This window comes from Passer montanus, unplaced genomic scaffold (genome assembly GCF_014805655.1).
Source record: "Passer montanus isolate IOZ18808 unplaced genomic scaffold, ASM1480565v1 scaffold13, whole genome shotgun sequence".
Classification (NCBI taxonomy): domain Eukaryota; kingdom Metazoa; phylum Chordata; class Aves; order Passeriformes; family Passeridae; genus Passer; species Passer montanus.
In genome coordinates, this window is record NW_024359832.1 from 3,154,172 (window position 1) to 3,174,289 (window position 20,118).

Here is a 20,118-nt window from a genome sequence, read left to right on the forward strand (position 1 = left end):
AATAAATCCTCTGTCATCAACCCAGGTTGTGTCTCCTTACCATGCTGTTGACTGTTAATTAAACACATGTTTTTAAATCTGTTAATCATACAAAATTGAAACATCTCACCAGATTAAAAATTAGAAACCCCATGAAACTAATTAAATAATTTGCTTTTCACACAAGAGTGATTCCCAACTCTGTTGCCTGGTGAGGTTTTATGGTGATTGCATGAAGACTACCTTAGTCAAGATTTTTTTACTGATAAGAATCTGAAGTCAGTATTTTATGTGTACACAGTGTGTCTGAAATTCTTTAGCATAAAGTAAGAAATTACAAATGTTACTTAAGTAGTCCTCTATAAAGGTTTTAAACAGTTTTATCTGGGTTCATTTGCTAAGCTGAATTCCTTTAAACAAAATGTATTTTAATGGAATCAAATGTAATTTATATGTACAGCAAGCTTTCTTTATTTTATATTGGTGGGTGAGAAGTACTGTATAGAAAACCAGCAAATTAAGAGAGGTGCCAAAAGCTGTGGAAAAGTGAAACAACCTGAGCCTGTATAACATAAAGAGGTAGAAGAGAACCCTTTAATGTCCCACTGAAAGGAAATACTGAAGTATTGAAGCAGCTTTATTTCTGTATGCAGAATTTAAGTACTGAACATTCAGTTCTAGTGTATGAAATTAAAAAAAAAAAGATAAAAAGGCTGGAAGAGCACCAGCAAAGCACTGATTGTGATTGGATAAAAGGCTTTAATGGAAGAGTGGAAAGCCCTTTATTATTTTAATGTAATTTGATTTTGTGGAATGACTTGGCTGCAAAAAAAAGTATGAAGAATATATATAGAGTTACATAAATCTTTAGTGAATCTAGGCTGTTGCGTGAAGCTGTTTGAGAGAATTTAAAGCCAGACCAATAAAAATTAGGAACTAGACAGTTTTTAAAACTTGAACATGACAGTAGGGGAGCAAAAATTAATTAAAATATAAATTTTAAAAAAGTCACTGCAGATCAAGACAGCATCTGTAGGTGAGGTGTAGTATTGTTTTTGCTAAATGTATGGATTACATTTAAAAGTAACTGACTTGTGATTTCAAAAATTAACTGAATGGTTTCACTGGCTGTGATTTTTACCTTATTTGTTCTCACTAATTTAATTAAGAGTTCTCTGCTTGCAAAATTGTAATACCTCAGCATTTTCAAAGTTACAGGCAGAGTTTATCAGCAAATAGCAAATTCTTAAAATAAATGATTACATGAAAGCAGCAAGTGTAATGACAGGAAGGGAGATCATCCTTTTAGTGAATAAATGAAATAAAAGCACTTTTTTTTTGCCAGCTGTGCTAAATCTTTTGGAGCAGTATATAGTTTTAAAGAAAAAAAAAGCCCAAGAGTAGTCTTGTAGCATAAAATACTCCTTCTCAGCTGAGAAGGATGACACTGAGGAATGACACCAACCTTCCCCAAATGTGACATAAACCATACCAGTTAAAAAGATTAGCAATAGACTCAATTATTTTGCATTTTGTCAAGCTCTGTGTAAATATGGAAGGTTAGAATTTGAGGAGAGTTTAACATGGTGCCACTAAGTTGATAAGCTGCTAACCTAAATTGTAGTTGTCTCACGTTGAAGTCACAACTAGCAAGAGTATTTAAGCCTGTTCCCAACACAAGCAATTTTATTCTGTTGTGGAAACACTACACATGGCTCAGACTAGCACTGTGCACTTTTGCAAGTCTTGCCCAGGTGCTTTCAAAAGTTTGTCTGAAGTAAAATTCAGCACAGTACTCTGCTTGCCCCTGGGGCAAGGATGCACTGCCCGGCCTCGGGCTGCAGGAGGCAAGGCAGCATCCCTTGTCTGGTTTCTTCCTGCAGCTTGGAGCACAGCCAGAAGCACTCTGGTTGGCTGTGCCACCTGAGCCACCCTGCTGAGGTGTGCTGGCCACCAGAGGATGGTGCCAGGGAATGCTGGGGAGGGGCCAACGGGTGGTACCTTTTTCCATGGGTGCAGTTGTTTGCACAGCACATGCACATCCTGATCCCTGCTGCTTGCCATATGTTGACATTTCTCTTTACACAATGGATGCAAACTGCTCTTTGCTTAATGCAATAGTGTTTTGGGGTTTTTTTTTGTTTCACTTGTAAAAGATAAATGTAGACCTTTATTTTCATCTCTCTCTGAACTTCAGGAAGCCAGGAAAATAAATCTTAAATTATTAATTCAGTTAGAGTTTCCAGACCTTTACTTTATGCTGTTGAATAGATATTTTTAAATCATGTGAGATGACTGGAGCCATGACAAAGCAGAGGTAGAAGAAAACATTTAAAGAAACTACATTTTAAAGCCAAATAATTCAAAGGCCTCGATAAACCTGTGGTTGGGTTCAAGAGTATTATTTGGTTATGTCAGGTTTGTTTGGTCAGTGTTACATTAACTCTACAGTGTATTTACCTTTTAACAGTTAAGATCCTTAGTGCTGAGGAAACATAATAGAGTTGGTTATGAACTAGTATGGTTTTCATTCTTTCTGACCTTAAAATCTTAAACATTTGATATACAGAAGTATCTAAATTAGTATGGGTTATGGGAGGGAAGCTAAACTTTCAGAACTAATTTGCTCTCTTATTGACATGGATTTCAACTTCTTTGTGCAAAGACTCACAGATTATTTCACTTCTCTTTGATTTGTCATTCTTTTCTTTAGCAATTTTCAGGTTTAGACACATGCAATGGGTATAGTGAACACAAGGTTTCTTCACCTGTATAATAGTTTTCTAGTATGGTGGAAACATGGTTTGTTGGGATGTTGCATCCTAAGGAGACTTAAGGAGCTTGACTTTTCCCATCTTCTTACAGGAAAGTCACTTTTCCATCTTATAAGGAAATACTTTTCTACTTTTTCTCATTTAACGTGATACAATGTTTTTATAGAGTGGAAAATTTCTTGTATTTCTGCTTTATAGATAAGCTAGCAAGTACTGTGCAGTTTATCTGAAAGCATAATACAGATAACAAGAATTCATCTATAGCAGGCATTTTTGTGTAAAGAAAAAAAAGGAGGAGGCTTGCTAGCTAAAAGAAGTTTGCCTTGGCAAGTGTTCTCTGGAGCTTTTAGTATATGCTTCAAAATACCAATTCTCATAACAGTGTTTTGAACAGATTTAACATGTAAAATTGCATGAATTTGAAAGAATCAAGAAAGTGAAACCTTTCCTCCTTTGCTTTTGAATAGACAATGAAAGAACATTAACTTTTACATCAGTTGATTAAAAAATAGAACTTTTTCAGAATATTCAATGCATTTACCTAGAGACCCATTTCTTAAAATATTTTTTAATTTGGGCATACTGGAAGTGACATAAATGGTAGTATTTTCCTAGATAATTAAGTGCATTTCTTTGGATTATGGAAAGTGAAAATTATTTGTGCATTGGCATCTATATTATTTCATATTATACTTTCAGAGTGGGCAAGTGCTTTTTGCCTGGGCAGTGTTGAATTCAAGTTTTCAGAGCCTGTAATAGTTGCCAGATACTGCATTCTTTTTAACACCAAATACAGCTGTACTTACAGGAGAAAATGCCAGAAACTGTGCTGTATTTTCAAGATTACAATTAGGACAAGAAAAAATAAGTTGCCAGTTCAAGCCATGGATTTGGGACGTGCAGCATGAATTTTTATCTGTTGAACATACAGGCTGTCTCTTGCAGCCCTGCAAGTGTTAATCACCAAGCAATGTTGACTTTCTCAGTTTTTGTCAGCAGCCTGACAGCCTGGGTGTTGTCTCGTACTAAACTACTGAGTTACTTTGTGCTGGGATACAGCCTGTTGAGAGCAGACCTGGCTATCAGTATTGCTCACACCTTTTACATGCCAAACAGGCAAGTTAACTACTTGACTTACCTGGCTCCATAAAACTTCCCTGTTTGCTTACCGCAATCTAATGTGAACTATTAACTCTTCAGGTACATTTTTACTTTCCTTGTGAAAGATAACATTTTGGACTCATATTATCAAGTGAAGGATAATTTAATTTTTTTTTTTTAATAAGAGGAAATGCTCAGCAGATCTTTATATATGTTACTGCTTTGCAATGTGCTCTTAAAGCTCTTACTGTGGCACTTGGGTTGCTGTAAATCAGTGACCCTCAGAGCCAGTCTACAAGAGTCAGTATTCTTTCTTTTTTTTCTTTTTTCTTCTTTTTATTTCTTTATTCTTTTCTTCCCCCCCCCTTTTTTTTACTTGGTACCTGAGCAAGGCATAAAACTTGTATTTTGTATTTCTTGTAAGTGTATAATTTTGTACTCTACACAGTGACGAGTAAGAATTACTGTTTACTATAAGAGTTTGTAAATGTTTTATTTCCATAATGCTTTAATCCTCACTAAATTATTTTGTCAAGAATATAGTTTAATTTTGCTTTTAACAGAGCAGTACGTCATATGGTACTGGTAGCAATGTATATTGTAATAAGTAAAATTCTAGTAATATTGCTTTTTTGTTGTTGTTGTTACTTACAGTTACTTCAAGTTAAAGCAAGTGATTATTCACATTCTCCTTTTACTGGAGTTGATCTTCTAGCTGTTTCACTGCAGTTCAGGGAAGAACAGATTGGACATGCATTGAACACTTGTCTCTGCCTTTGTGAAGACATTTTAAAAATCATTATTGTAACTTAGAATAATTGCTATGTATGAACATGAATACACTTGTTAATTGAGATGGGAATGGCTTTCCCTTCAAGTTACGCTTGACACCCACTACCAGCTGGTCCCCATTTGGCCTCTTGACATCTCTGTTTGTCAGTCTTTAATGTTATTATTGTTTAGCTACTGAATTAATTTTTGGGGGTATATATCACATCTCCAGAAATATTTCTATCTAAAAAGAATGTGAATATTTATATTAAAAGTTATTTCTTTGTTCTGTAATATAACTGGAAAGAAGGAATCTATCTTTGACAATAGTCAATGACATTGTGAAATGTATGTTTCTTTTTATTTATTGTACAGGAAAAGCTCTTGTCCAGATCTCTTCAAAGAGGTGAAGATCTTCAGTTTGATCAGGTAGGAGACATATAATTGAAGGCAACTTTTATTGGATTAAGGTGGGCATTGCTTTTGCAGAATAGTGATTCCACTGTTGCAGTAACTTAGAACATTCACATCTGAATCTGTGTCAGAAGATTTAGATTCTGAATGTTAGTTAGACCTTATTTTCCATTGTAGAATATGATAGTAATAAACTATTAGAATAGGTAATTATTTGAAGATGGCAGTGAAAACTGGTGGAAGAAAGATGCTGAAATACACTAGAGGACAAAAAGTCTTCGTTTATTTCTACATCACTTGTTTGAATGTTTGGGGTTCTGTTTTTATAAACAAATAGTACTAATTTTATTTCAGTAACATGGCTTTTACTGAGTGCTTTTTGATTCTATGGCAGAAGGTGCAGGGTAGAGTCAAAGTGTTACTGAAGTGTTACTTTGTCCTTTGCTGAGAATATAGATAGACTGCTAGGTAATTCCATTTCACTTACTCTCAGTGAACTGTGTCTGGAAAGACTCCCTGCTCAGTTTATTCATATATATTGTCTGTATTTCTAATTCTTCAATAGTGTAGGCATGTTTATGTCTCATAAGCACTTCCTTGCAGTGGAGAGGCAGCATTCAGAGGAATTGCCTGTTCCTGTTCTTGACTGTTCCTGAATAGCATCTTCTATATAAAGCTTAGTCTTCTGTCTACAGAGAGGTTCTAAAAACAGGCTGAGTGAAGAGAAATAAAAAATTAAACATGTAACTTAAAATTTGATAATATAGGAAGAAACTAGTTTTTCCTGAAAATACAGGTTTGTTTGTTTTTGGTTTTGTTTTTTTAAAAATTTGATTGTGTCTGTATATATATGCGTGTGAGTTCTTATTTTGTTCTTTTGTTATTTGTAATCTGCTTTGAAGTTGAGATCTGAACTTCAATGCAACTGCCTCAGACAGACCCGAATGGTTGGGGTTATGAACTTTGTTAGGGAATTTTGCACATTGTTTGGCAAAAGAAATTAAGATTCTCTCTCTCTCTGTTCATTGCTCGATGTATAAAACCCTTGTTAAGAACAATTCTCCAGCAGTGCAGAAGATTACAGATTAAAAACGTGTGGGAATGAGGAGGATCCAGAGGTCACAGCCACAGCATCCAGCAGAGAAGCTAGAGCTGTTGCTGGGCCAACCTTTTTTACCCAGAGGTCTTTATGGAGCCAGGAATCTGAGTCTAAAAAGTGGCTTTACGTGTGCTGATAATAGGGTCTGAGCTAGTAAGTGTTGTACTTTGTGAATAAAGAGAACACAAGAGGGCCCTGAGTGTGACTAAGGTGGTATCTAGTTAAGACTTGTTCTCTCATCTCAGTAAGTGTTGAGAAGAGGGATGGAGGAGGAAGGCATGTAGTGTTGCGTATTCCTCTAATGAAAAAGTAAAATAGCATTTAATGGGATTATAAGAAATTTTTATTAGAAACATAACCAGACCAAGAGGGCTGCTGTTAAAAGAAGTTTGAAAAATCAATAGCTTTTAATTTTCAAACAGCAGAAATCTTCTGTTTATCATTTGATTTCTTAATTGGAACACTAATATAAATTCAGTTGAAAGAGGTGAAATTTTGGGAAAGGAGAAGGAAATTTGTATGTTGACACACTTACGAGCTGTTAAAAATGTTAGCATTTTAGTAGCAGAGCTTTCCCTTTCTCATTCCTAGCACATCAGGAAGCTACCAGACAGGAGTTTTTTATAGAGCATATATTGCATTTCTTAAAATATTTTTGCTTGTACAGCTTGAAACTGAAATAGCTTGTGTTTTTCTTTTTTTGTTGGTTGTAGGAAACATACTTGGCAATTTCCTACTCTTGTCCTAAGACACCAAAATTTTATGATCACACAGAAACCTGTGTTGACCTTCTCAGTGACTGAAAGCAGATGTATGTGAGGTTCAGGCTTGTTCATGATTAGGAACAACTTGAGCAATGTTTTCTGAATCAGGATTTTGGCCAAAGCTGGAATTTGTGCTCTAGCATCTTACTTTAATTTTGCTTCTCTCTTTTTATCTCTCACTGTGCCATTGGATATGTTATGTGAAGCAATTAGCAATTTGTTACAGCCTTTGAGACTTGAGCAGGATTTGCTGTTTCATTCTGAGGAACTGGAGTTCCTCAGAACTGAGGAACTGAAGGTCATATCTATGCAGCCCTGTCCTCCTGGGTATTACAGGAGCACTTTGGATTGCTGCTTTCAACCTAGGCATAATGTAATGCTAAAATAAAAGTTTTCTAGTGTAAGAAATATATCTTCTATATAACAATTTTTTTCTAATATAAGATGATTTTGAATTTAGTATCCACTCAGTATAGTAAACCTTTTTATTTTCAAGAGGAAAATGCTTTATTATGCCGGTAGTTTCTGGGTTTAGCATTTTACCAGTGACATTTTTGAATGTGTGTGATACATCCTTGTTTCTCTAGAAGCCAATGTAAATCGACTAACTACTTTTACGAACACTTATGAATGGTATTAGTAGTGATAAACTGTGTAAACTTGCAGGAAAACCTGAGGAAAATGTTTATTAAAACTTAAAATGCAGCTTGCTTCTTTTTCTTCTGCTAATAAAGCCATCAGTTCAGAGCACTGTTTAATTCTTGTGACTTGAATAACTGACTAATTAACAAGCTGAATAATGTATTCAGTAGATTAAAAGAGGTCCTTCTGAGGTTTTACTGTGGTTAACTTGTTCCCATCCCTTCCACAAACCTAAAAATGCAAGATGCTACAAATGAGGAAAAAGAAATAACTTCATTAATATTATATCAGAACATGTAATGGCATAATTATATTGTCATCTGGAATAGTGAATAATAGGTAAGTTACAGCATGAGCATGGCTTCTGTTAAAACCTTATTTGAAAGATCCTAGAGGTAAGTAATACATGGCATCAGTGAGCAACATGGTAAGTCTCCCATTCCAGCCTGTGTTTAGGGAATGGACTTGCTCCCTGCTGCCTCATGGAAACAAGTTTATTATGGCCACATGGCATCAGTGAGCAACATGGTAGTCTCCCATTCCAACCTATGTTTAGGGAATGGACTTGCTCCCTGCTGCCTCATGGAAACAAGTTTATTATGGCATTTCACTGTCTTCAGTCATTTTTCTCCTTTCCAAAAAGTTTTTAGTTAAAGGAAGCCTAGATAATTTAAGTTTAATAATGTCTTAAAGTCTTCCTTCTATAATGGTTTCTATTGCCACATCTGTTGCACAGATGAGTTTACTACTTACGCAGATTTTCTGAAAGAAAGCAGAAGATAGGGGAGTTATTCTACAAGTAAATATAGCTTAAGACCCAGACCAGTCAAAGATATTAAAGGCAATGTAGGATATCTAAAAGGCTCTTATTTTTGTTTATATAATAACCAAAGAACCAGGTTTTTTTAAGTTATAAACTTCAGTTTAGGAGGGTTGGCTCTTGTCATTTGTGACATGAAGGGATACTTCAGACATATGTACAGCAACATTCAGGGACATCCTAAAAACCTCTGCTGTTTTCTCAATGATTTTATACACATTTTGTGTCTATAAATTTGTTATGTTGTGATCCCTGTGGATTATGGAACACTTTAATTTGTTACAATAATGGACTTGTTGTGTAATATTTACAGCAATTGGTGTAGATGAAAATGAATATTAAGTTGCCACTTTGTGAAGTTATATGATACATGGTTTTTAACATTAAAAAACAATTTGAAAGAATTATTAAACTCCAGGATTTTCATTGCTGTATCAAGCTAAAGTATTTTCCTTATTCTTTCAGTTGATAAGCTCTATGAGCTCAGTAGCAGAGCACTGTCTCCCCTCCTTACTACGCACCTTGTTTGACTGGTACAGGCGCCAAAATGGAACAGAAGATGAATCTTATGAGTATAGACCTCGGTCAAGCACAAAATCAAAGGGGTAAGAATTTCCTTGCAGAAGTCTGTTTGATTTTTGTGTGCTTTCTCATAAGAAAATGTGTGCTTTGTACTTCTGTGACAAGTATGTTGTATTTGGATTTGTCCTTACCCAAATTTGTGTAGAAAAAGTTGTGTAGAAAAACCACAGACTTCTTTAAGGTAGTGTATTTAACTTGTGTAGATGATATACATGAAGGGACTTAATGATTTTGGCGTGGATATACAGAAGGAAGTTGGATACTTCAAGATAATTTTAAGCTAGTTTGTCCCTTTTTTATTGTCAGGTCCTTTCAGGAGTAGAGGGCATGATGTCAGTACTGTGCCAAACCCCCATGTCTTTCCACCTATCCATTTTATATACATCTGCAACAGTGATTACATGAAAAACAATGCAGTAATTGTCACTGCAATGTTTGTGTTCACTGTTGTGTCTGATAGCTGTATTCTTGATTTCTTATTTTAGGGATGACCAACAACGTGAAAGAGATTATCTACTTGAAAGGAGGGACTTAGCTGTAGATTTCATTTTTTGTTTAGTTTTAATAGAGGTTCTAAAACAGGTAAGATCTTTTCCTTCGGCAAATTAATTTTAATATTTTGCTTGTAATGTTGGTTTTGATAATCTCCTTTAATTTTTTATTTAAAAAGCTAGAACATATCTATGATGAGCATATGCAGGCTGTAATTATACTCTCAGTTACATAAAGCCTTTGGCCTTTCCTGCCTTTTCTTTGCATGCCTGCATTATCTCAGTTCATGTGTCTTGGAAAGCTGCTGATGTACTGCAAAAAGCAGAACTGTAAAAAATAACATTTAATTTCAGTTCAGTACCCTTTGTCAGCTTAAATGTTCTTGAAATACAGGTTGAAATTGTTGGATAATGAGGTTAAAATGTCATTTCAGAATTACCTTTATTTGGCTAAGAATGCCAATGTAGTTTGTGTAAATGTTGTATATTGCAGAATTAGCTTGATATATGCCAGCAAAGGATGTGTCCTTGGACACTGGTGGGAGACATTTCTCCAGGGCATCTCACAGAACTGTTTATTTGCTTCATACATGCATGTATGTATAGGTGCTACATACATGTAAGTGATATGTGCCTTTCAGATACCTGTTCATCCAGTGCCAGATCCTTTAGTACATGAAGTTCTAAACTTGGCTTTTAAGCACTTTAAACATAAGGAAGGGTAAGTTTCACTTGTGTGCTTTAAAATATTTTGTATTACCAGCCTGTGATTCTTTGTTGTGGTTGCTCTCCTTTGCCTCACATGTAACATGTTGGTGATAATACCAGTGTGAATGAACACGAGTCAATGTCTTTAAATTGAAAACATCTTGAAAGAACATGGCTGTGTTCAGTGTAACACTTATTTTGCTTAGCATATACAGAATGATTTGCATCTTCAGATGCAGTAAGAAAAATCTGAGTTTGGATAAATACAGTAAAACTTCTATCCAGAATATGTTTCTTTTGAAATAAAAAATGAAACTACATTACTTTAAATGTCACCCATTCATTTCATGTTTGAATTTAATTGTTTTTATGGTAATAATTTTGCCTGCTAGGGGACAAATTTTTTGTTTGTAATTGAAAACTTGCTTGGGGATTAGAAGAGCAAAGTTGTACTTAATGAGTTTTTTTCCCTTTATTGTTTGGTTTTTTTTGTTTTTGTTTTTTTTTCTCTTTAGGTATTCAGGAACCAACACTGGGAATGTGCATATTATTGCAGACTTATATGCAGAAGTGACAGGGGTTCTTGCTCAATCAAAGTAAGTTCAGTTTCTGACTCTCTGTGTTTAGAGACAGACCAATGTAGACTTAAAGACTATTTGATATAGCAGAATTTATTCATGTCCCGAGTAGATAATCCTGTAAGTGTCAAATGCAGTCAGGTGTAGTGTGTTGTGTCTGTCTCATGTTCCAGCACAAAAAAAATTTAACAAATCAAGAAATAATCTTTAGCACAATTGCTTTGCAGTCAGCTTGTAGGGGCAGGGAGAGGAGTCCCTGTGCCAGTCAACTGTTGTTTACTTCACTGGTATATTCAAATGTGCTGATCATCGTAGGCACTCGTAAATGCCTAGATTTGAAGTACAGGGTTCACCTCCCTTGCATTTCTCATACAGTAGCTACTGATATTGTTACAGACTAAAGAAAATGGTTCAAAATTATAGACTTCATACAAAAGTAACTAAGAATGCAAATAATTGCTATCTGTATTCCTTGTTCAGGTTTCAAGCTGTTAGGAAGAAGTTTGTCACTGAATTAAAGGAGCTGCGGCAAAAAGAACAGAGTCCTCACGTAGTACAGAGTATCATCAGTTTGATTATGGGAATGAAGTTTTTTCGAGTAAAGATGTATCCTGTGGAGGATTTTGAAGCATCATTTCAGTTCATGCAGGTAAACAAATGCTACAAAAAACTGTAATGAGTATAATTTTAAATGCTTAAGTCATGAAGCTACGATGTCACTTGATGTGATCAGTCACTCCCTCTACTTGTGTGCCATCCTTCATCCTTTTCTGTTCAGTTCCTAATTTCTCAGAGGTGTGATTTGCAGTTTGTAAGGACCTCTCATCAGGAGAAGCCTTTCACAATTGCCTTAGTAATGTGGCAAACCTGTAATATATGAATTTAAGACTGATTGAAAATGGATAGCAATCAAATAATTTTGTCTTTATGAAAACAGTGTATTAAAGAAAAATAATTGCTTTATATATTTTTTTTAAGATGAGATGTCAAGACATACTTTTCTTTAAAAACACTTCACTATGGATAATTTATTGTGTATGGAATATTTAGTTAATTTTCTTTGCATCAAAATACTTTGAAAATAAAAATTAGTATTAAAATATAATTTTCCAATAATTTTAATTAGATGTAAGCATTACAATTTTTTAAGCTTCAAAATGATCTGAGGGAAAATGTGCGTATTTATATTCTTTTGTATTCTGAGTACTCTTCATCTTCTGAGTAAAAAGTAAATAGTTATCTGGTAATACAAATATTCTCCTTTCAGTTAATTGAGGTGTAATACTGGGTAAATAGGTTTTGAAGTTTCTTATGTTTTGTGAAGTTGATACTGCTAAGGAATATAAAAGTAACTCAAACACATTACCTGTTTTAAATTAAAACAGGCAACTAATGTTAGACTGCTAGTGGTTTTTATGGCATAGTTATTTTTGTATTCTCTTTTCTAAATATTTTTCTAATGTTTTCTTACTAAGGAGTGTGCTCAGTACTTCCTGGAAGTAAAAGATAAAGATATAAAACATGCACTTGCCGGTTTGTTTGTGGAAATTCTCATACCTGTGGCTGCTGTAAGTATTTTATTCCCCCCTGCCACACTGTTCCTCCCACTTTCAATTGGGCTCTCATTATTAAAATTCTTCAATTAATCCTCAAAATATTACATTTTTATAGATTCAGAAGGACATCTAGTACCTAAGGAGGGCTTACAAGGAGGCTGAAAAGGGACTTCTTACGAGGGCATGTAGTGATATTTCAAGGCAGAATGGCTATAAACTGAAGTAGGATAGGATTAGATTAGATTTTAGGAAGAAATTCTTTGCTGGGAGGGTGGTGAGGCACTGGAACAGGTTGCCCAGAGAAGTTGTGGATGCCCCATCCCTGCAAGTGTTCAGTGCCAGGTTGGATGCGGCTCTGAGCAACCTGGTCTAGTGAAAGGTGTCCCTGCCCACAGCAGAGAGGGAAGTTAGAGCTAGATTATCTTTATGGTCCCCTCCAACACAAACCATTCTGTGACTGTTACATAGATTACAAGCACCTTCACAGTCTTAAAGGGAAATAGGTTGGCTTGTGTGTTAGCTAGTTGCCAAAGCTTTTTCAGAACTTCTAAAAATTGTCTGTTTTCTGGACACCTTTATTACCAGAGCATTGTGTAATTTTATATGTACTCTAAAAATTTGAAATTTCCTTGGTTTAATATTTGTTTGCTCAAGGGTCTAGTTGACTTTTCTTTATTAGCTGAAACCGTTTAAGTTCTTTCTGTAATAAGCCAAGATGTGTAACAATTTTACAGTCTCATAAGGAGAGTGTGAACTCTTATGCAGGAAGGAAGAATGTAGGTTTTGGATAATTAAATAAAAACCTCATTATCATCCCAGTGTTGGATGTACTGTGCCTGTAATGCTGCTTGTGAGAATGTTTCAGTCAAGAGAGGCTCTCTTTCCTCCCAGGCTGCTTTGCTTCATTTTGTGAAGCTTGTTCAACAGGTCAAGAAAACATTATGGCACCTGAGTATAATTCCAGTTGACCATTTACCACAAGCTCAGTTCATTTCATCATAGTAGATTGATGCTTTCTAGGATTGCTCTTTAAAATGCTAGTTGTATTGGCAGATGTCAGGCCACACTGTGTTTGGCATGCAGTCCCTAAAAGTGGCTGGTTGTGGCTCTGTCTTTCCACATAGATTATAGGAATCTATAAATGGAATTTATAGCTTACTATAAATGGAAAACTGGGACATGTAGATCTTGTTTTGTAGGATTGGATCTACAAAGAGTAGCACGCTTGGTAGGTGTCCCATCTGAGCAAGATCATAGGAAAAGAAAGATAACTATCTCTGAGTTCATAATCTTTTAAATGGTTTACCTTGTCCTGGGCAAATGCTTCTTTCCTTTCTGTGTTCTCAGTCCTGGTTTTTTGAGGCAGGGGTTTGTTTTTGGTTTTGGTTGGTTTGTTTGTTTGTTTTTGTGGTTGTTTTGGGTTTTTTGTGTGTTTGTTTGAGTTTTTTTGTTTGCTTTTTGTTGGCTTGCTGGTTAGGTTTGGTATTCTTGGGGGTTTGGGGGTTTTAAATTACCAAGCAGACAATATTTTTTCATAAGACAACTAGAAAGAGGTGCTTCTGGTAGTAACTGCTTATGGGAAGAAGTTTTGATCTTACTCAGGCGTGCTTACGCTCTTCTAGAGAAGAGTATAAGATTTTCTTTCCTATTAAAGAGTGAACGCATTTTGTCATATTGAATTCCATAGTTACTTGGCAGTTGGAGTGGGAGTACCAAGTGAAACTATTTAGCATTTAGGTAAATGCAAATATTAGTTTGCAGAATCATAAACATGGTGAAAACTGCCCTTGAAATAAGGAGGAAGAAACAGCATTTGGGAGGTGGGACTGCCCTCTGGCAAGGGCGGAGGCACAAACACGGGCTGTGCAGAGCACTTGTGGTGCTGTGTGATCCCTTCCTGCAAGCACAGCCTGAATCAGCTTCAGACAGCTGGGGAGGGAGGCTTGATCTTTCCTTCTGACTCACTGAGTCTCTAATCATTTCATACAAATGGAGCTTCTTACATAGAAACCAGAGCTCACTCCCAGGCTGAGGTGCAGTTGAGCAGGTTAGTCATTCTCTGGGAAGATGTGAGATGCAAGTTTGAATATTTTTGATGCAGCTGAAGGAATTGAATGTAGATTTTTCTGTATCTTGGATACAGAAAATTGCCCAAGTGAGGAAGCTGTGGGTTTCAGCATTGAGAGTTCTTTACTGTCATTTTCTTGCTTAGTCATTCAGGCATTTTAAGAAACCTGACCTGATTTGGACCCTGCAGGTATGATGAATCACAGCATATTTTATAGCAGTGAAGTTAGGGCTGCTCTGAAAGCCTAAGGTTATATTCCAAAGCAACAATGCTGTGGTGACAGCACTTGACTGATTTCTCATGTGGAGCTAGCAGAGTACTAATCAACCTATAGCCTAAGAATAGCAAAACATAAATAATTTGTTACATAGGAAGTGATTTAAATAATAACTACTTTCTCAGTCCTTTATTTGTATATCTGTACATGTTACACAGATACATGCTATTTTTGTGCTTCTACATCATGAAGGTTTTGGAGTGTTCTTAGCAAGATGGACATGCTTTTTTAAATGTAGTGTTAGTAGATATAATGTTTATGTAATATTAATAACTATAAATAACAAAGATAACAAAAGTTATCTTATGTTGTAAGGAAATTATATGTACAAAGGACCTCTTCCAAAAAAGCCATTTCAGTCTCCAACATCCCACCCCTCAATTTGATAAATAAAGCAGAAATAGCTTAAAACAGTAGGTTGAGAATAGTGTTTTAATAGATCATCCTGAGCATCCTTGTAGAAGTCTCAGTAAAGAAATTGGCAGCTGCCTGGGTTGTGGAAGGAAACGTATTCTATGTGCAAGAACAGAGCGGGTCAGAGGGGTGTAGAGCTCCATGTGTGTTTCATTAATTCTGAAAGCTGAGCAAAGACAACTTGCATGATTGGTTGACTGGTAATCCTGTGGATTATTTCTTAACTTTCCATTTTTCAGTATTAAAACAAAGAAGAAAAAAGGAGTAGTTAAGAGGGGAGCTGTGAAAGTTAAAGATACTAATTTTTAAATATATATAAATATGCATATGAAAATCTTTAGTGTAGTTTTTATTTGTTAGCTAGGTTAGTTAGGTATCAAATACATTTCATTCTTTAAGTATGAGAGAGAAGCCTAAGAGCCTTGCAGAAGTCTCAGTAAAGAAATTGGCAGCTGCCTGGGTTGTGGAAGGAAACGTATTCTATGTGCAAGAACAGAGCGGGTCAGAGGGGTGTAGAGCTCCATGTGTGTTTCATTAATTCTGAAAGCTGAGCAAAGACAACTTGCATGATTGGTTGACTGGTAATCCTGTGGATTATTTCTTAACTTTCCATTTTTCAGTATTAAAACAAAGAAGAAAAAAGGAGTAGTTAAGAGGGGAGCTGTGAAAGTTAAAGATACTAATTTTTAAATATATATAAATATGCATATGAAAATCTTTAGTGTAGTTTTTATTTGTTAGCTAGGTTAGTTAGGTATCAAATACATTTCATTCTTTAAGTATGGAATAAAGAACACATCCCTAAACCAGTTTATTTTAGTGGGTTGTTCTGTTGGGGTGGAGTTTTTTGAATGTTTGCTTTAATTGTTAATTTTAACCATATGGTTGTAGTCTACGGCATGATTTCTTATGCTTCTGTTTATATTTCAGATAAATACACTCAAATACCTTCCTAATGTGGAATTTAACTTTTGGATGGTTTTGAATTCATAGACATCTTAATGTGTATTTGAATTGCCTTCTGTGTAAATTTTTAAGCCAATTAATTTTTTTTTTTTTTAATAGGCTGTTAAAAATGAAGTGAATGTGCCATGTTTGAAAAATTTTGTGGAGATGCTTTATCAGACTACCTTTGAATTGAGTTCAAGAAAGAAGCACTCGCTGGTATTTTAAAGAAATATTTCAACTTTCCATTTTGCTCATCTTAGGCTCTTAAGCTAGTACACTATATGAGGAAAAGCTTATCAAGCCATATTAATTTAAATCTTAACATCTCAGAATAATTAAATTCCCACAGTGTATGTGCATTTGTTCTAATTTTGCTTTGTTTCTTTGTGCAGATATATGCTCTTATCTCATATGTGAGATTGTCTTGAAATCAGTGCTTGGTTTTGATTTTTTTAGTGGGTTTTAGCAGAGTTGTTTAACCTAATGTCTTTTTAGTAAAAAATTGGCATTCAGGGAGTCTGAATATATTTAAATTAGGGTTAATTAAAAGATGCAAATGTCAGACAAGACTTTTTCAGTAAAATAGCACCCTCTTAATAGCCCTGCTCTGCCTGGTTCTCTCCTCTCTTCAGACACCTTCTTTTTCTTTTTCCAATATTTTTAAAATATATCTTATTTTTGCAGTATTTGGTTATTTTTGATGACTATGGCAGCCATGTTTCAAGTCTATTCACTTCACTTTGCTGAAAATGTAGAGCTAATTTTTGCATTTCAGGCACATTCAGTAAATGGAAGTGAATTTAAAATGTTTTATTCTCACTTTCACGTTATGGACGAACTTTACTTTCTAGTATTCTGCACATATACAAAATATCATTGTATATATCACATATACACATATCATTGTATTGGTTAAACTCCTTATGTAAGAATAACATAAAGTGGTTGATAGTAGTAGTCAAAATGTCATTTTATTTATGAAGTTAGAAACATTGTATCAAGAGTACTATTTACCTACTCATCCTTTAGTTTTGCTTCATAACAAGAAAAGCTGCAGTCAGATTTGGTACTAATCACCATTATGTGTTAAAAGTACGTGGTACTTAAACAAATCTTACCTTACCAAAGCAAAGCTAAATAATACTCTGCATATGCACAGATTTAAATAAAATATATTGTGGTTCATTCCTCACTAAAAGTAAATCTTGGGTAGAAGTAGCATTTCTGACAATTTGAAGTCTGTCTGAGTTTTTACTGAGTGGAAGCTTTTCCTGAATATTCTTGGAGGCAGTTCACCTGCCCAGCATAGAACTACATGAATTGAGTCTTGTGGTGGCAGGGAAAGCCTGAACAATGTATGGAGGGTCAGACTGCTCTCAGTCCTTCTTTGAGATCAGGCCTTGCTGGGCGATGAGCTTCACCTTGGTGCCACTGCCCCAGTGTGACCTCTTGAGCTCTCACCATGCTCAGGACTTACCCAGGGCAGGGTGCCTGGCACGAGTGTTCCAGGGTAGGGGAGAGGCTGCCATGCAGTGCCAAAACTGTGAGAGTGAGAGGCAGCAACACACTGTGTCTCATTCTCAATGTACTGCACTTAGGAGGTCTGAAAAGAGCAATTTGATCAATTCTTTTTCCCCCTGCTCATAGGCTTTGTATCCATTGATCACCTGCCTGTTGTGTGTCAGTCAGAAACAGTTTTTTTTAAATAACTGGCACGTTTTCCTGCAGAACTGTTTGTCACATCTGAAGGTAAGAATCCTTTCTAATTAAGGAACTGTTGCAAATCACTAGCATTTATTACAATATGTTCTCAGCATTCTTGTGCCAAATAAACAATGAATAATATTTGGCTGTTTAAAAGGACACTGAAATATTTTTCTAAAAAGAAATTAAATGTTTCAAGTCTCTTTATTAAACTTTGTACTAAGTTTTTGTGATGCTTTATCATTTTGGAAGTGTCATCCCTTTGGGGATTATCATTTTTATTGAGTAAAATCTGCAGAAGTATCTGCTAATAAGGGCTATTAGTGCCAGAGAAAACACAAACTGTATTTCTTTATGTGCAAATTATATGTGCAAAAATAAATGACTTGTCTGCTCTTCTAAGTAGAATGTATAGGAAATACAAACTTTCTATCTCTTGGCTCTCTTATTGGAGGGATAGAAAAAAAACTGTGAGACCAGAAAAGATGTTATATCTACAGCCTGTGATAGAAATTAAAAACAACCAGTTACAGTGTCCCTTTAACTTGTGCCTTCTGTTGATATCATTGTAACCATCAATTGGTTGATAAGGACATCAAGATACAAATCAGTCACTTTCTTGTAGTTATCATACATGTTCTTTATTTGATTGTGATTAACTTAATTCATGATTTTGCCTAATGTATTGATTTTGATCATGTTAATTGATTCTTTGATCCTCCTTCACAACACTGATTCTGGTTAGCTCTGACAGTTATGAAGCTTATTTGTAAAATATGTAAACCAGCATGAAGTCAAAAGGAAACTGGTTTAGCTGCTTGGATTGTTTTGGGTCATTTTGTTCTTACAACATCCTTCACACCTTTCTGTTGCTTGTTGGGTTCTGTATATTTTTCATCTAACATTGCAGTTCTTTTGCAATATTTGCCTTGATTTTTGTTTTGTGGTTTATTTTGCTTATGGAGGCTGCTTGTGCTTTTGTTTTTAAAGCTTTTAAAAATCTCCTTACAGTCTAGGAGTTGCCTTTTTCTGGCATAATGTCCATTGCTGGTAATGGATGTATTAAAACTATGAATACCAGTGAGTTTAACTGGTATTTGCTGAGCATGCATTTTATATTTTACTTAGATTTGTTAACCACTAACAGCTTAACACTTTTACTGTAAGGCTCTATTCAGCAGAAATTCCAAATACGAATTTCTGCAATTCAGAATTTGCAGCATTATGATGCTATGCCATCAATGAGTCCTTTAGGATATTTTATAGCTTGGTTTAATTCGGCACACCAAATACTATCAAGTGTTTTGGGTGCCTACCTTGTTCAGAAACTTTGTTGAGCTTAATCTTGAAAAATACACCCCCACTGTCCTGATGTGTCTTATGAATTAATATGTTCCTTTGTTTCTGAAGCTAATTAAATGCATGCACTGTGTAATAAGTAATCTCATTAATTTATAAATCTGAATTTCACAGCAGTTTAGTATTACAGATTTTCCCTCCCTCATTTTATTTCCTGATTTTCTAATGACTAAAATTATTTTATTTGGAGTTATTTAAATATGTAAAATGAAATGAGAAATTCTAAATCCATTGCCTCTAGTGTCCTTCTTATTAATAAAGTAATTTTGAAAGTTACTAGGAGATACTTATAGCACTAATAGGATGCATTTACCCCTACTGTATTTGTTGAAATTAACAAATAAGGAATTGAAATAGTGATAACACTTAGAGTCTGTCACAGAGATATTCTATGAAAAGTACAGGCGTGCTAGCAAGTCACCAAGAGGTAATGTAGGTCATGGATTCGTGGTGCTCTCTTTACTCCCTGGTGAGTGCCCAGTGCAAGCTCTTCCTTAGCCAGGAGCACCGTGCTGCACGTTGGTGACTGAAATGAGCCATTTCCCGTTTGCCATGCTGTGAGAGCTCACGCCTTTGCAGTGGCCCTACAGTACCTGATGCAGTTTGTTCATACCCTCCCTTACCTTCTGGTCCTATATTAAATTTGATAATGCTCCTGAGTGTGCTCTGAATCTCAACCTGGCAGTATTTATGGTCTTTGTAAACTCTCTGTGCCGGGTTTCAGTGCACATTGCCTTTAGTTATCCTCCAAGCAGGCTTAGTGTGTGGGGAGAACATCCTAGCCTTGCTGAAAGGAGGAAACCTATGTCTGGAGCAGTGCAAATAGCACATGAGTGAGCTGTAAGAGTCAGTTTAGACCAGGAGTGTACGAAAGGGTTGTTTTTTTTTCCTGGTATATATATAGTTGGCTTTGTCCCACAAATCTGTTGGGATGCTGTTTCAGCACTGAGCCCAGCAGGCTTTTTTTACATATTGTAGTGTAGGCAAAATTGTGAGTTTGTTCACCAGACAGTAACGCTGGGTCAGTATTGTAAAACACTTTGCTTACTTTTTTTGACTAGTATTTACA

The 20,118-nt window shown here is 35.4% G+C and overlaps 1 protein-coding gene across 13 annotated transcripts in view; it reads left to right on the plus strand.

Moving 5' to 3' along the window:
• Nucleotides 1-20,118, plus strand: part of FRYL (FRY like transcription coactivator) — a 158,986-nt gene that overhangs the window by 65,168 nt on the left and 73,700 nt on the right. For all 13 annotated transcript variants that reach the window (XM_039699154.1, XM_039699155.1, XM_039699153.1 and 10 more), the window contains 9 exons: nt 5,001-5,054; nt 8,830-8,969; nt 9,432-9,528; nt 10,079-10,158; nt 10,661-10,741; nt 11,204-11,372; nt 12,199-12,291; nt 16,104-16,202; nt 17,634-17,735. In XM_039699154.1, coding sequence (XP_039555088.1) covers nt 5,001-5,054; nt 8,830-8,969; nt 9,432-9,528; nt 10,079-10,158; nt 10,661-10,741; nt 11,204-11,372; nt 12,199-12,291; nt 16,104-16,202; nt 17,634-17,735 — 915 coding nt within the window. The remainder of the gene's footprint in view (nt 1-5,000; nt 5,055-8,829; nt 8,970-9,431; nt 9,529-10,078; nt 10,159-10,660; nt 10,742-11,203; nt 11,373-12,198; nt 12,292-16,103; nt 16,203-17,633; nt 17,736-20,118) is intronic.